Here is a 15,830-nt window from a genome sequence, read left to right on the forward strand (position 1 = left end):
GTCTTAAATAGTGATTAATAAAGTAAAGTTTTTTAACTGATTGATACATATAGTAGTTGAATGATTTCAATACTATTACTATACATATAGGGTACGAGTGCTACTTAACCCCTTCTCGCCCCAATTTCCCCTCCCCTAATTTTCATATAACTAATTAAGGGTTAGCACCAGGGATTATTATATTCCCTTTTTCCCTATTATTACAGTCACAGTGCCAATTTTATATTTTCTTTTTCCACATTGTTTACCCTTTCTCTCATGGGGATACTGTCAGCCAATTCTGAAATAACACAGTCTCTCCAGAACAAAATGACTGAACATACCTCACTGCTTATAGCATGAAAAACGTTCCTCACACTGAAGTTTCTTAAGTACTCCTCAGCCATTCTGCGGGAACTACTCTGGATCTTAGTAACAACTGCTAAGATCATCAGCCTCCAGGCAGAAGTCTTCATCCATCTGCTGACTGGGAGAAAATAGTACACACCGGTACCATTTAAAATAAAAAAACTCTTGCTTGAAGAAAATAAAAACTAACATTTGATCACCTCTTTCCCTTTACCCTTCCTATTACTTAGAGTAGGCAAAGAGAATGACTGGGGGTGGAGTCAAGGGAGGAGCTATATAGACAGATGTGCTGTGGTGCTCTTTGCCATTTCCTGTTAGCAGGAGGATAATATCCCACAAGAAAAGGATGAATCCGTGGACTCGTCGTATCTTATAGAAGAAATACAATAAATACCCGGTAAACGGAGGCTGGGACAGACTGCACTCCACCTGGGAAACCGGAGGTCCACCAAAAAGGGCAACCACATTCAGGTCATCATATTAACAGTGCACTGTTAAAGATAATACGAGGACCACGTGGACATCAGCAATAAGGTACTTTTGTGGCCGTAAGGCTGAAGACACACAAAGTTACGTGATATTGTCTACACAAAAACGGAACTCTGCCAAACACATAATTGCTACAAAATAGCAACGGAAGGCTAAAAACATAATTTATGCTTACCTGATAAATTCCTTTCTTCTGTAGTGTGATCAGTCCACGGGTCATCATTACTTCTGGGATATTACTCCTCCCCAACAGGAAGTGCAAGAGGATTCACCCAGCAGAGCTGCATATAGCTCCTCCCCTCTACGTCACCCCCAGTCATTCGACCAAGGACCAACGAGAAAGGAGAAACCAAGGGTGTAGTGGTGACTGGAGTATAATTTAAAAAATATTTACCTGCCTTAAAAAACAGGGCGGGCCGTGGACTGATCACACTACAGAAGAAAGGAATTTATCAGGTAAGCATAAATTATGTTTTCTTCTGTTAAGTGTGATCAGTCCACGGGTCATCATTACTTCTGGGATACCAATACCAAAGCAAAAGTACACGGATGACGGGAGGGATAGGCAGGCTCTTTATACAGAAGGAACCACTGCCTGAAGAACCTTTCTCCCAAAAATAGCCTCCGAGGAAGCAAAAGTGTCAAATTTGTAAAATTTGGAAAAAGTATGAAGCGAAGACTAAGTTGTAGCCTTGCAAATCTGTTCAACAGAGGCCTCATTCTTGAAGGCCCAAGTGGAAGCCACAGCTCTAGTAGAATGAGCTGTAATTCTTTCAGGAGGCTGATGTCCAGCAGTCTCATAAGCTAAACGTATTATGCTACGAAGCCAAAAGGAAAGAGAGGTAGCAGAAGCCTTTTGACCTCTCCTCTGACCAGAGTAAACGACAAACAGAGAAGACGTTTGTCGAAATTCCTTAGTTGCCTGTAAGTAAAATTTTAGGGCACGAACTACGTCCAGATTGTGCAGTAGACGTTCCCTCTTCGAAGAAGGATTTGGACACAAAGAAGGAACAACAATCTCTTGATTGATATTCCTGTTAGTGACTACCTTAGGTAAGAACCCAGGTTTAGTACGCAGAACTACCTTATCCGAATGAAAAATCAAATAAGGAGAATCACAATGTAAGGCTGATAACTAAGAGACTCTTCGAGCCGAGGAAAAAGCCATTAAAAATAGAACTTTCCAAGATAACAACTTTATATCAATGGAATGGAGGGGTTCAAACGGAACGCCCTGTAAAACGTTAAGAACAAGGTTTAAACTCCATGGCGGAGCAACAGTTTTAAACACAGGCTTAATCCTAGCCAAAGCCTGACAAAAAGCCTGAACGTCTGGCACTTCTGACAGACGTTTGTGTAACAGAATGGACAGAGCTGAGATCTGTCCCTTTAATGAACTAGCAGATAAACCCTTTTCTAAACCTTCTTGTAGAAAAGACAATATCCTAGGAATCCTAACCTTACTCCAAGAGTAACCTTTGGATTCACACCAATATAGGTATTTACGCCATATCTTATGGTAAATCCTTCTGGTAACAGGCTTCCTAGCCTGTATTAAGGTGTCAATAACTGACTCAGAAAACCCACGTCTTGATAAAATCAAACGTTCAATTTCCAAGCAGTCAGCTTCAGAGAAGTTAGATTTTGATGTTTGAAAGGACCCTGTATCAGGAGGTCCTGTTTCAGAGGTAGAGACCAAGGTGGACAGGATGACATGTCCACCAGGTCTGCATACCAAGTCCTGCGTGGCCATGCAGGTGCTATTAGAATCACTGATGCTCTCTCCTGTTTGATTCTGGCAATCAATCGAGGAAGCATCGGGAAGGGTGGAAACACATAAGCCATCCTGAAGTCCCAAGGTGCTGTCAGGGCATCTATCAGGACTGCTCCTGGATCCCTGGATCTGGACCCGTAACGAGGAAGCTTGGCATGCAGAGACGCCATGAGATCTATCTCTGGTTTGCCCCAACGTCGAAGTATTTGGGCAAAGACCTCCGGATGAAGTTCCCACTCCCCCGGATGAAAAGTCTGACGACTTAAGAAATCCGCCTCCCAGTTCTCCACTCCCGGAATGTGGATTGCTGACAGGTGGCAAGAGTGAGACTCTGCCCAGCGAATTATCTTTGATACTTCCATCATTGCTAGGGAGCTTCTTGTCCCTCCCTGATGGTTGATGTAAGCTACCGTCGTGATGTTGTCCGACTGAAACCTGATGAACCCCCGAGTTGTCAACTGGGGCCAAGCCAGGAGGGCATTGAGAACTGCTCTCAATTCCAGAATGTTTATTGGCAGGAGACTCTCCTCCTGACTCCATTATCCCTGAGCTTTCAGAGAATTCCAGACGGCACCCCAACCTAGAAGGCTGGCGTCTGTTGTTACAATTGTCCAGTCTGGTCTGCTGAATGGCATCCCCCTGGACAGATGTGGCCGAGAAAGCCACCATAGAAGAGAATTTCTGGTCTCTTGATCCAGATTCAGAGAAGGGGACAAGTCTGAGTAATCCCCATTCCACTGACTTAGCATGCACAGTTGCAGTGGTCTGAGGTGTAAGCGAGCAAAGGGTACTATGTCCATTGCCGCTACCATTAAGCCGATTACCTCCATGCATTGAGCCACTGACGGGTGTTGAATGGAATGAAGGGTGCGGCAAGCACCTTGAAGTTTTGTTAACCTGTCCTCTGTCAGGTAAATCTTCATTTCTACAGAATCTATAAGAGTCCCCAGGAAGGGAACTCTTGTGAGTGGAACGAGTGAACTTTTCTTTTCGTTCACCTTCCATCCATGTGACCTTAGAAAAGCCAGTACTAACTCTGTATGAGACTTGGCAGTTTGAAAGCTTGAAGCTTGTATCAGAATGTTGTCTAGGTACGGAGCCACCGAGATTCCCCGCGGTCTTAGTACCGCCAGAAGAGCACCCAGAACCTTTGTGAAGATTCTTGGAGCTGTAGCCAATCCGAATGGAAGAGCTACAAACTGGTAATGCCTGTCTAGAAAGGCAAACCTTAGATACCGGTAATGATCTTTGTGAATCGGTATGTGAAGGTAAGCATCCTTTAAATCCACTGTGGTCATGTACTGACCTTCTTGGATCATGGGTAAAATTGTCCGAATAGTCTCCATTTTGAACGATGGAACTCTTAGGAATTTGTTTAGGATCTTTAAATCCAGGATTGGTCTGAAAGTTCCCTCTTTTTTGGGAACCACAAACAGATTTGAGTAAAACCCTTGTCCCTGTTCCGACCGTGGAACTGGATGGATTACTCCCATTAACAAAAGTTCTTGTACGCAGCGTAGAAACGCTTCTCTCTTTGTTTGGTTTGTTGACAACCTTGACAGATGAAATCTCTCTCTTGGAGGAGAGTATTTGAAGTCCAGAAGGTATCCCTGAGATATTATCTCTAGCGCCCAGGGATCCTGGACATCTCTTGCCCAAGCCTGGGCGAAGAGAGAAAGTCTGCCCCCCACTAGATCCGATCCCGGATCGGGGGCCCTCAATTCATGCTGTTTTAGGGGCAGTAGCAGGTTTCTTGGCCTGCTTGCCCTTGTTCCAGGACTGGTTAGGTCTCCAGCCTTGTCTGTAGCGAGCAACAGATCCTTCTTGTTTTGGAGCAGTGGAAGTTGATGCTGCTCCTGCTTTGAAATTCCGAAAGGAACGAAAATTAGACTGTCTAGCCTTAGGTTTGGCTCTGTCTTGAGGCAGGGCGTGGCCCTTACCTCCTGTAATGTCAGCGATAATTTATTTCAAACCGGGCCCAAATAAGGTCTGCCCTTTGAAAGGTATATTAAGTAATTTGGACTTAGAAGTTACATCAGCTGACCAGGATTTTAGCCACAGTGCTCTGCGCGCCTGAATGGCGAATCCGGAATTCTTAGCCGTAAGTTTAGTTAAATGTACTACGGCTTCCGAAATGAATGAATTAGCTAGCTTAAGGATTCTAAGCCTGTCCGAAATGTCGTCCAGAGTAGCTGAACTAAGGTTCTCTTCCAGAGACTCAATCCAGAATGCCGCTGCAGCCGTGACCGGCGCAATGCATGCAAGGGGTTGCAATATAAAACCTTGTTGAACAAACATTTTCTTAAGGTAACCCTCTAACTTTTTATCCATTGGATCTGAAAAGGCACAGCTATCCTCTACCGGGATAGTGGTACGCTTAGCTAAAGTAGAAACTGCTCCCTCCACCTTAGGGACCGTTTGCCATAAGTCCCGTGTGGTGGTGTCTATTGGAAACATCTTTCTAAATATCGGAGGGGGTGAGAACGGCACACCGGGTCTATCCCACTCCTTAGTAATAATTTCAGTTAGTCTCTTAGGTATAGGAAAAACGTCAGTACTTGTTGGTACAGCAAAATATTTATCCAACCTACACATTTTCTCTGGTATTGCAACTGTGTTACAATCATTCAGAGCCGCTAACACCTCCCCTAATAATACACGGAGGTTTTCCAGCTTAAATTTAAAATTTGAAATATCTGAATCCAATCTGTTTGGATCAGAACCGTCAGCCGCAGAATGAAGCTCTCCGTCCTCATGTTCTGCAAGTTGTGACGCAGTATCTGACATGGCCCTAGCATTATCAGCGCACTCTGTTCTCACCCCAGAGTGATCACGCTTGCCTCTTAGCTCTGGTAATTTAGCCAAAACCTCAGTCATAACAGTAGCCATATCTTGTAATGTTATTTGAAATGGCCGCCCAGATGTACTGGGCGCCACAATATCGCGCACCTCCTGAGCGGGAGATGTAGGTACTGTCACGTGAGGCGAGTTAGTCGGCATAACTCTCCCCTCGTTGTTTGGTGAAATTTGTTCAATTTGTACAGATTGACTTTTATTTAAAGTAGCATCAATACAGTTAGTACATAAATTTCTATTGGGCTCCACTTTGGCGTTAGTACAAATAGTACAGGTCTCATCCTCTGAATCAGACATGTTTAACACACTAGCAACTAAACTTGCAACTTGGAAATATTATACAAGTAAAATACAATGCAAAACGTACTGTGCCTAAGAAGCACAGAAAGATATATGACAGTTGAAATCAATAAACTGAAAAGGTTACAGCATCAAACTTTGTAAAAAACACAACACAATTTTAGCAAAGGCTTGTTCCCATTAGCAAAGAATAACTAACCCTGATGGCCTAAAAAAATTTAAGAATAAACGTTTTTTATCACAGTCAACTACAATCTCACAGCTCTGTTGTGAAGTTTACTTCCCTCAAACAAGCTTTGAAGACCCCTGAGTTCTGTAGAGATGAACCGGAACATGCAGGAAAACAACAATGACTTTCTGACTGAAATTTTTGATGCGTAGCAAAAGCGCCAAAAAAAGGCCCCTCCCCCTCACACACAACAGTGAGAGAGATCAGTAAACTGTCAGAATTAGATCAAGCAACTGCCAAGTGGAAAAATAGTGCCCAAACATTTTATTCACCCAGTACCTCAGAAAATGAAAACTATTTTACATTCCAGCAAAAACGTTTAACATAAATTAGTAAAAAGCCTGTTGCTTGCAAATAGGCTAAAGTTTATATACACAGTGTAATTCCAGTGAAGTACCATTCCCCAGAATACTCAAATGTAAAATATACATACATGATATTGTATCGGTATGGCAGGATTTTCTCATCAATTCCATTGTCAGAAAATAAAAACTGCTACATACCTCTTTGCAGATTAACCTGCCCGCTGTCCCCTGATCTGAAGTTTACCTCTCCTCAGATGGCCGAGAAACAGCAATATGATCTTAACTACTCCGGCTAAAATCATAGTAAAAACTCTGGTAGATTCTTCTTCAAATTCTACCAGAGAAGGAATAACACACTCCGGTGCTATTAAAAAATAACAAACTTTTGATTGAAGAAATAAAACTAAATAAAATCACCATAGTCCTCTCACACATCCTATCTAGTCGTTGGGTGCAAGAGAATGACTGGGGGTGACGTAGAGGGGAGGAGCTATATGCAGCTCTGCTGGGTGAATCCTCTTGCACTTCCTGTTGGGGAGGAGTGATATCCCAGAAGTAATGATGACCCGTGGACTGATCACACTTAACAGAAGAAAACACACGTAAAGTAACGTCTGTGTTTACACACGAATGGAATTCTGCTAAACACACAATCGCTACAAAATAGTGACTTTTTTACCATATTCATTTTTATGCATCTCAATATTGTTTCAACTCGAAGGCAACATATACAATGGACTACAACAAAAGAGGAGAGTTTACTTTTAAATATCTCTGTATAGTCATTGTATATCGTAGTGATTTTTATTGCACAGCTCATTTTAATTTGTTTTTACAGCTACACAGTGTTTTTATTTTATTGTTTACACACTAATGGAATTCTGCTAAACACACAATCACTACAAAATAGAGACTTTTTTACCATATTCATTTTACACATCTCAATATTGTTTAAACTCAAAGGCAACAGATATAAGGGACTACAACAAAAAACATAACATCAGTAAAATATCTTGTGGCCAACTCACGAGGAGATATATAGAGGAGAGTTTACTTTTGAATATCTCTGTATAGTCATTGTATATCATAGTGATTTTTATTGCACAGCTCATTTTAATTTGTTTTTACAGCCACACAGTGTTTTTATTTTATTGTATAGTAAATGACATTTAGCGAAGTCAGTGATTCATACCTGCTAAGCATTTAACAGACACCGGTGTCTATTTCTATATTCTAGATAGATTGTTTTTAACATTGTATTTCCTATCCTAATACGTTTTTACCCAATTTTTTATCAATAAATAACAGAATTTATGCTTACCTGATAAATTACTTTCTCCAACAGTGTGTCCGGTCCACAGCGTCATCCTTACTTGTGGGAATATCTCTTCCCCAACAGGAAATGGCAAAGATGGCCATATAGTCCCTCCTAGGCTCCGCCCACCCCAGTCATTCGACCGACGGACAGGAGGAAAAAATAGGAGAAACCATAGGGTGCTGTGGTGACTGTAGTTAGAGAAAATAATTCATCAAACCTGATTAAAAAACCAGGGCGGGCCGTGGACCGGACACACCGTTGGAGAAAGTAATTTATCAGGTAAGCATAAATTCTGTTTTCTCCAACATTGGTGTGTCCGGTCCACGGCGTCATCCTTACTTGTGGGAACCAATACCAAAGCTTTAGGACACGGATGAAGGGAGGGAGCAAATCAGGTTACCTAAACGGAAGGCACCACGGCTTGCAAAACCTTTCTCCCAAAAATATCCTCCGAAAAAGCAAAAGTATCAAATTTGTAAAATTTGGCAAAAGTGTGCAGTGAAGACCAAGTCGCTGCCTTACATATCTGATCAACAGAAGCCTCGTTCTTGAAGGCCCATGTGGAAGCCACAGCCCTAGTGGAGTGAGCTGTGATTCTTTCAGGAGGCTGCCGTCCGGCAGTCTCATAAGCCAATCGGATGATGCTTTTAAGCCAAAAGGAAAAAGAGGTAGAAGTTGCTTTTTGACCTCTCCTTTTACCAGAATAGACGACAAACAGAGAAGATGTTTGTCTGAAATCTTTTGTAGCTTCTAAGTAGAATTTTAGAGCACGGACTACATCTAAATTGTGTAGCAAACGTTCCTTCTTTGAAACTGGATTCGGACACAAAGAAGGTACAACTATCTCCTGGTTAATATTTTTGTTGGAAACAACCTTTGGAAGAAAACCAGGCTTAGTACGCAAAACAACCTTATCTGAATGGAACATCAGATAGGGCGGAGTACACTGCAGAGCAGATAACTCAGAAACTCTTCTAGCAGAAGAAATAGCAACCAAAAACAAAACTTTCCAAGATAACAACTTAATATCTATGGAATGTAAAGGTTCAAACGGAACCCCTTGAAGAACTGAAAGAACTAGATTTAAACTCCAGGGAGGAGTCAAAGGTCTGTAAACAGGCTTGATCCTAACCAGAGCCTGAACAAATGCTTTAACATCTGGCACAGCTGCCAGTCGTTTGTGTAGTAAGACAGATAAAGCAGAAATCTGTCCCTTTAGAGAACTCGCAGATAATCCTTTATCCAAACCTTCTTGTAGAAAGGAAAGGATCTTAGGAATTTTTTTCTTATTCCATGGGAATCCCTTGGATTCACACCAGCAGATATATCTTTTCCATATTTTATGGTAAATCTTTCTAGTTACCGGTTTTCTGGCTTGAACCAGAGTATCTATCACAGAATCTGAAAACCCACGCTTTGATAGAATCAAGCGTTCAATCTCCAAGCCGTCAGCTGGAGGGAGACCAGATTTGGATGTTCGAATGGACCCTGTACAAGAAGGTCCTGTCTCAAAGGTAGCTTCCATGGTGGAGCCGATGACATATTCACCAGGTCTGCATACCAAGTCCTGCGTGGCCACGCAGGAGCTATCAAGATCACCGAGGCCCTGTGCTGCTTGATCCTGGCTACCAGCCTGGGAATGAGAGGAAACGGTGGAAACACATAAGCTAGGTTGAAGGTCCAAGGCGCTACTAGTGCATCCACTAGAGTCGCCTTGGGATCCCTGGATCTGGACCCGTAGCAAGGAACCTTGAAGTTCTGACGAGACGCCATCAGATCCATATCTGGAATGCCCCATAATTGCGTCAACTGGGCAAAGATCTCCGGGTGGAGTTCCCACTCCCCCGGATGGAATGTCTGACGACTCAAGTAATCCGCTTCCCAGTTTTCCACACCTGGGATGTGGATCGCAGATAGGTGGCAGGAGTGATCCTCCGCCCATTGTATTATTTTGGTCACTTCTTTCATCGCCAGGGAACTCCTTGTTCCCCCCTGATGATTGATATAAGCAACAGTCGTCATGTTGTCTGATTGGAATCTTATGAATCTGGCCTTTGCTAGCTGAGGCCAAGCCCTGAGAGCATTGAATATCGCTCTTAGTTCCAGAATGTTTATCGGGAGAAGAGACTCTTCCCGAGACCATAGTCCCTGAGCTTTCAGGGATTCCCAGACCACGCCCCAGCCCACTAGACTGGCGTCGGTCATGACGATGACCCACTCTGGTCTGCGGAAGCTCATTCCCTGGGATAGGTGGTCCAGGGTTAGCCACCAACGGAGTGAGTCTCTGGTCTTCTGATCTACTTGAATCACTGGAGACAAGTCTGTATAGTCCCCATTCCACTGTTTCAGCATGCACAGTTGTAATGGTCTTAGATGAATTCGCGCAAAAGGCACTATGTCCATTGCTGCAACCATCAACCCTACTACTTCCATGCACTGAGCTATGGAAGGACGTGGAACTGAATGAAGAACTTGACAAGCACTTAGAAGTTTTGACTTTCTGACATCTGTCAGAAAAATCCTCATTTCTAAAGAATCTATTATTGTTCCCAAGAAGGGAACTCTTGTCGACAGAGACAGAGAACTTTTTTCTTTGTTCACCTTCCATCCGTGAGATCTGAGAAAGGCCAGAACGATGTCTGTATGAGCCTTTGCCTTTGAAAGGGACGACGCTTGTATTAGAATGTCGTCCAAGTATGGTACTACTGCTAGACTTATTCTTGGCTTTGAAAGGCCTATCTTGTGGGAGGGCGTGGCCCTTTCCCGCAGTGATATCTGAGATAATCTCTTTCAATTCTGGCCCAAAGAGAGTTTTACCCTTGAAGGGGATATTAAGCAATTTTGTCTTGGATGATACATCCGCTGACCAAGACTTTAGCCAAAGCGCTCTGCGCGCCACAATTGCAAACCCTGAATTTTTCGCCGCTAATCTAGCTAATTGCAAAGTGGCATCTAAAATAAAAGAATTAGCCAATTTAAGTGCGTGAACTCTGTCCATAACCTCATCATATGGAGTCTCTCTATTGAGCGACTTTTCTAGTTCCTCGAACCAGAACCACGCTGCTGTAGTGACAGGAACAATGCACGAAATGGGTTGCAGAAGGTAACCTTGCTGTACAAAAATCTTTTTAAGCAAACCCTCCAATTTTTTATCCATAGGATCTTTGAAAGCACAATTATCCTCGATAGGAATAGTAGTGCGCTTGTTTAGAGTAGAAACTGCCCCCTCGACCTTAGGGACTGTCTGCCATAAGTCCTTTCTGGGGTCGACCATAGGAAATAATTTCTTAAATATAGGAGGGGGGACAAAAGGTATGCCGGGATTCTCCCACTCCTTATTCACTATGTCCGCCACCCGCTTGGGTATAGGAAAAGCGTCGGGGTGCACCGGAACCTCTAGGAACTTGTCCATCTTGCATAATTTTTCTGGAATGACCAGGTTGTCACAATCATCCAGAGTAGATAACACCTCCTTAAGCAGTGCGCGGAGATGCTCTAATTTAAATTTAAATGTCACAACATCAGGTTCAGCCTGTTGAGAAATTTTTCCTGAATCTGAAATTTCCCCATCTGACAAAACCTCCCTCATGGCCCCTTCAGATTGGTGTGAGGGTATGACAGAGCAATTATCATCAGCGCCCTCCTGCTCTTCAGTGTTTAAAACAGAGCAATCGCGCTTTCTCTGATATGCAGGCATTTTGGATAAAATATTTGCTATGGAGTTATCCATTACTGCCGTCAATTGTTGCATAGTAATAAGCATTGGCGCGCTAGAAGTACTAGGGGCCTCCTGCGTGGGCAAAACTGGTATAGACACAGAAGGAGATGATGTAGAACCATGTCTACTCCCTTCATCTGATGAATCATCTTGGGCAACTTCATTATCTGTGGCAGTACTGTCCTTACTTTGTTTGGACGCTAAGGCACAATTATCACACAATTTTGAAGGGGGAGACACATTGACTTTCATACATATAGAACATAGCTTATCTGAAGGTACAGACATGTTAAACAGGCTTAAACTTGTCAATAAAGCACAAAAACCGTTTTAAAACAAAACCGTTACTGTCTCTTTAAATTTTAAACAGAGCACACTTTATTACTGAATATGTGAAAAAGTATGAAGGAATTGTTCAAAATTTACCAAATTTTCACCACAGTGTCTTAAAGCATTCAAAGTATTGCACACCAATTTTCAGAGCTTTAACCCTTAAAATAACGAAACCGGAGCCGGTTACACTTTTAACCCCTCTACAGTCCCAGCTACAGCCTTTGCTGCGACTTTACCAAACCCAGGGGGGGAATACGATACCAAATGAAGCCTTCTAGGAACTTTTCCAACTACTTTCAGATCCTCACACATGCATCTGCATGTCTTGCTCTCAAAAGTAACTGCGCAGTAATTGCGCGAAAATGAGGCTCAGCCTACAACTGGGAAGGCCCTTCCTGACTGGAAAAGGTGTCTAACACAGTGCCTGACGTTAAAAAACGTTCCCCAAGTTTATAAGTGTGAATTACCAGCATAAACATGTATAAAATGACCAAATAAAGCAATCGATTTTGCCCATAAAAGTGTCTACCAGTTTTATAGCCCATATTAAGCCCTTTATTCGGTTTGAGACTAAGAAAATGGCTTACCGGTCCCCATGAGGGGAAATTACAGCCTTCCAGCATTACACAGTCTTGTTAGAAATATGGCTAGTCATATCTTAAGCAGAAAAGTCTGCTAACTGTTTCCCCCAACTGAAGTTACTTCATCTCAACAGTCCTATGTGGAAACAGCAAACGATTTTAGTTACTGTCTGCTAAAATCATCTTCCTCTCACAAACAGAATTCTTCATCTTTTTCTGTTTCAGAGTAAATAGTACATACCAGCACTATTTTAAAATAACAAACTCTTGATAGAAGAATAAAAAACTACAACTAAACACCACATCCTCTTAACCATCTCCGTGGAGATGTTGCCTGTGCAACGGCAAAGAGAATGACTGGGGTGGGCGGAGCCTAGGAGGGACTATATGGCCAGCTTTGCTGGGACTCTTTGCCATTTCCTGTTGGGGAAGAGATATTCCCACAAGTAAGGATGACGCTGTGGACCGGACACACCAATGTTGGAGAAATTTCCATTTATTTTGACTAATTTGTCTATCTGATTATCATATATTTAAATTAGAGATGTTTCTTAAATTGGGTTTTTTTTAACCGTATTTTGGTGATAAACTGTTAATCTGTGGCCATATAGCCAACTCCACTGGTTTACCCACTTAGATTCAACCATTTTGATCTAAGCACCATCTTCCAACGCTTAAGATTTAACCTATAAGGAGTACATATTATTTGTATTTTTTTCATCTGCAATTAGGAATCTGGGAATTAGCCATTTACATTGTGCCACCTTATTTCTACACTTAGCAATTTAACTTTTTTAGGAAAAATGTTTTAAAAGGCGAGCTGTATTCCCACTCTGACCAACACGGATATATACACATTATTTTCTTATAGAATACTGTCTGACTGTACCTGTATGAATAGCCCAGTTTCTAAATAAAGGTGCGTCCTTTTCAACATCCCACCCATGACGTGCAGCATGCATCCAAGGTATCTGAAATATCTTCTTCTCCTAAAATGAAATGGAATATATTTAATTATAAATTTGCCTAGACATAAAAATATTGTTGTATTATATTATACATGTTAAAAGGGACAAAAGGACAAATTCAACTCAAATTGTCAAGTAGGGCTGCAACAACTAATTGGTAAGTTTGATCATAAAAATAGTTGTCAACAAATCTCATTATCAATTAGGTGGTCAGCGACTAGTTGGTCAGTTGCACAGCACCAGCTGCTTTAATCTGATGATCTACTGCAACTAAGATTGTGCAAAAGAAATTGAATTTATTTTTTTTATCTTTATCTATCCGATTAATCGGACAATAATCATCCGATTAATCAGATATAAAAAAAAAAAAAAAAAAAAATGTTTACACAATACCATGTGCAGGAGTTCATCAGATTGAAGCAGCTAGTGCTGTGCAATTAACCAAGTAATCGCTGACCACCTAATTTATAATGAGATTCTTTGACAACTATTTTTATGATCAATTTTACCGATTAGTTGTTGCAGCCCTATTGTCAAGTTATTAAAAGTGAATACAAAATGACTGTTGTATTTTCTACACTCTTTCATGAATGTTACAATGCTTTATAAACCTAGTGTTTGCTTTCATGCATGTAGAAGCTTGGCCAGTACACCAATACTGCTGTGGGAGTCCTCATTATCTCACATACATTCCCTGTAAGTTTAATGCCAAACTGCTATCAAGCTGTTATATTTGCTGTTTTTTCATGTAAACATTTGTTTGTTTTTTTTAAGAGGCATAAAAGTGCAAAAAGAAAATGTTATGCGCAAGTAATAGTGTAAAATTGTAAAGATCTATTATTATTTATGTAAAACAGCAACATTTTATGCAGTGCTATACAAAAGGTACATTACAATCATAAGGGTACAATACAATAAAAAACATACAATACATTATGTAACACTATACAATGTACATTACTACACTTACAGAAACAGAAACAAAAGGATAGGAGTGCCCTGTTATAGATGCACTTTTATACAAAGTGAGCTACAGATAGAGAAGCTCTCAAGCTTACAATCTAAAGGCTAACTATGGTGTTGATCATAATCTTGTCATATTTTTGGCCAACGAGTTTTCAACTGTAAGTATGGATTTTGAGTGACCACAATACCAAATTGCATCAAAAGGTCTCAGCTGCAATAAAGGTTTTTATAGAAAGAGCAAGGAGAAAAAATGTATTCTTACCTGATAAATTCCTTTCTTTCTTGGTGGTGAGAGTCCATGATTCATTACTGTTGTAAATGCATCACCTGGCCACCAGGAGGAGGTAAAGACCCCCTACACCAAGAGCTTTAATATCCCTACTTCCCTGACCCTCCTAGTATTATGTATAGCTAAGAATAGGAGGAAGAAATAAAAAAGATAGTAGAGTAAATGAGGTGCAAACTAAAACTGCCGTCATTAGGAAATTGGGTAGGATTGTGCACTCTTACCACCAAGTAATAAAGGAATTTATCAAACAAGAAGAAAAGGAAGAAAAAGCAAGAAAAACATAATTTATTCCTACCTGATAAATTACTTTCTTATGGTGGTGAGAGTCCATGATTCCTTACTGTTGGGAATCAATACACAAGCTGTGGAGTCCATGAAAAAAATGGGGGGACAAAAAAGGAAAACGGCAGGCCCCTATTTATCATGATCTAAGGTCTGAAGAACCTTCCTGTCAAATGCTGCTTTAGGAGAGGCAAAAACATAAAAAGGATAAAACTTAGTAAAAAAAAAGTATGTTAAGACGACCATGTTGCAGCCTTGCAAATTTGTTCTACTGATGTCTCATTCATGAAGGCCCAAGAGGTAGATACAGAATGAGTCAAATGAGCTGTAATATGTAAAGACGGCGACTGCCCCGCCTCCAAGTAAACTCTGTGAATTAAATTATTCAACCATGAAGCTAAAGTAACAGAAGATGCCTTCTGACCCTTTAAGTTTATCTGAAAACAAAAAAAACAAACTGTAAGACTGCCGAAAGTCTTTAGTAGCTTGTAGATATAACGTCAATGCCCTGATTACATCCAGATTGTGTAATCTCTCTTTCAAAGATTTTTAAGCCATACGGAAGGCACTACAATTTCCAGTTAATATTGCCTGAAGAAACCACCTTAGGTAAGAAACTGTACAGAGTACGTAGAACCGCTTTGGCTTGATAAAAGACCAGATATGGAGGATCTCAAGAAAGAGCAGACTCTCCTAGCTGAAGAAATAGCTAACAAACAAAAAAATCTTCCAGGATAACAATCGTAGGTCCAAAGAGAGATTCCAATGAAGGACACTGTAAAACCCATAGAACCAAGTTCAAATTTCATGGTGGAGAAATAGGTTTGATAACCAGTCTGATTCTGACAAAGACCTGGACAAATGTTCAAGTAAGCGCCCTGTGCAATAAACCTAAAAAATTGTAATGTGGCCCCCTAGAGTGATGGCCCATAGATCCTTGTTTAAGCCATTGTGAAGAAATTGTAGAACTGTGGTAATTCAAACAGAATGCCATGCATAACCCCAAGCTGACCACCAAAAAAAGATATATCTTCCACACCTTGTGATACATCTTTCTAGTAATTGGCTTAAGAG

General features: G+C 41.2%; 1 protein-coding gene across 1 annotated transcript in view; it reads right to left on the bottom strand.

Moving 5' to 3' along the window:
* The window catches only part of IRF2 (interferon regulatory factor 2), a gene marked incomplete in the record, with an annotated part of 386,799 nt that overhangs the window by 265,862 nt on the left and 105,107 nt on the right, over nt 1-15,830 (bottom strand). The window contains 1 exon segment of the mRNA XM_053703873.1: nt 13,141-13,240. Within this exon segment, the coding sequence (XP_053559848.1) occupies nt 13,141-13,240 (100 nt within the window).

Source organism: Bombina bombina, chromosome 2 (assembly GCF_027579735.1).
Source record: "Bombina bombina isolate aBomBom1 chromosome 2, aBomBom1.pri, whole genome shotgun sequence".
Classification (NCBI taxonomy): domain Eukaryota; kingdom Metazoa; phylum Chordata; class Amphibia; order Anura; family Bombinatoridae; genus Bombina; species Bombina bombina.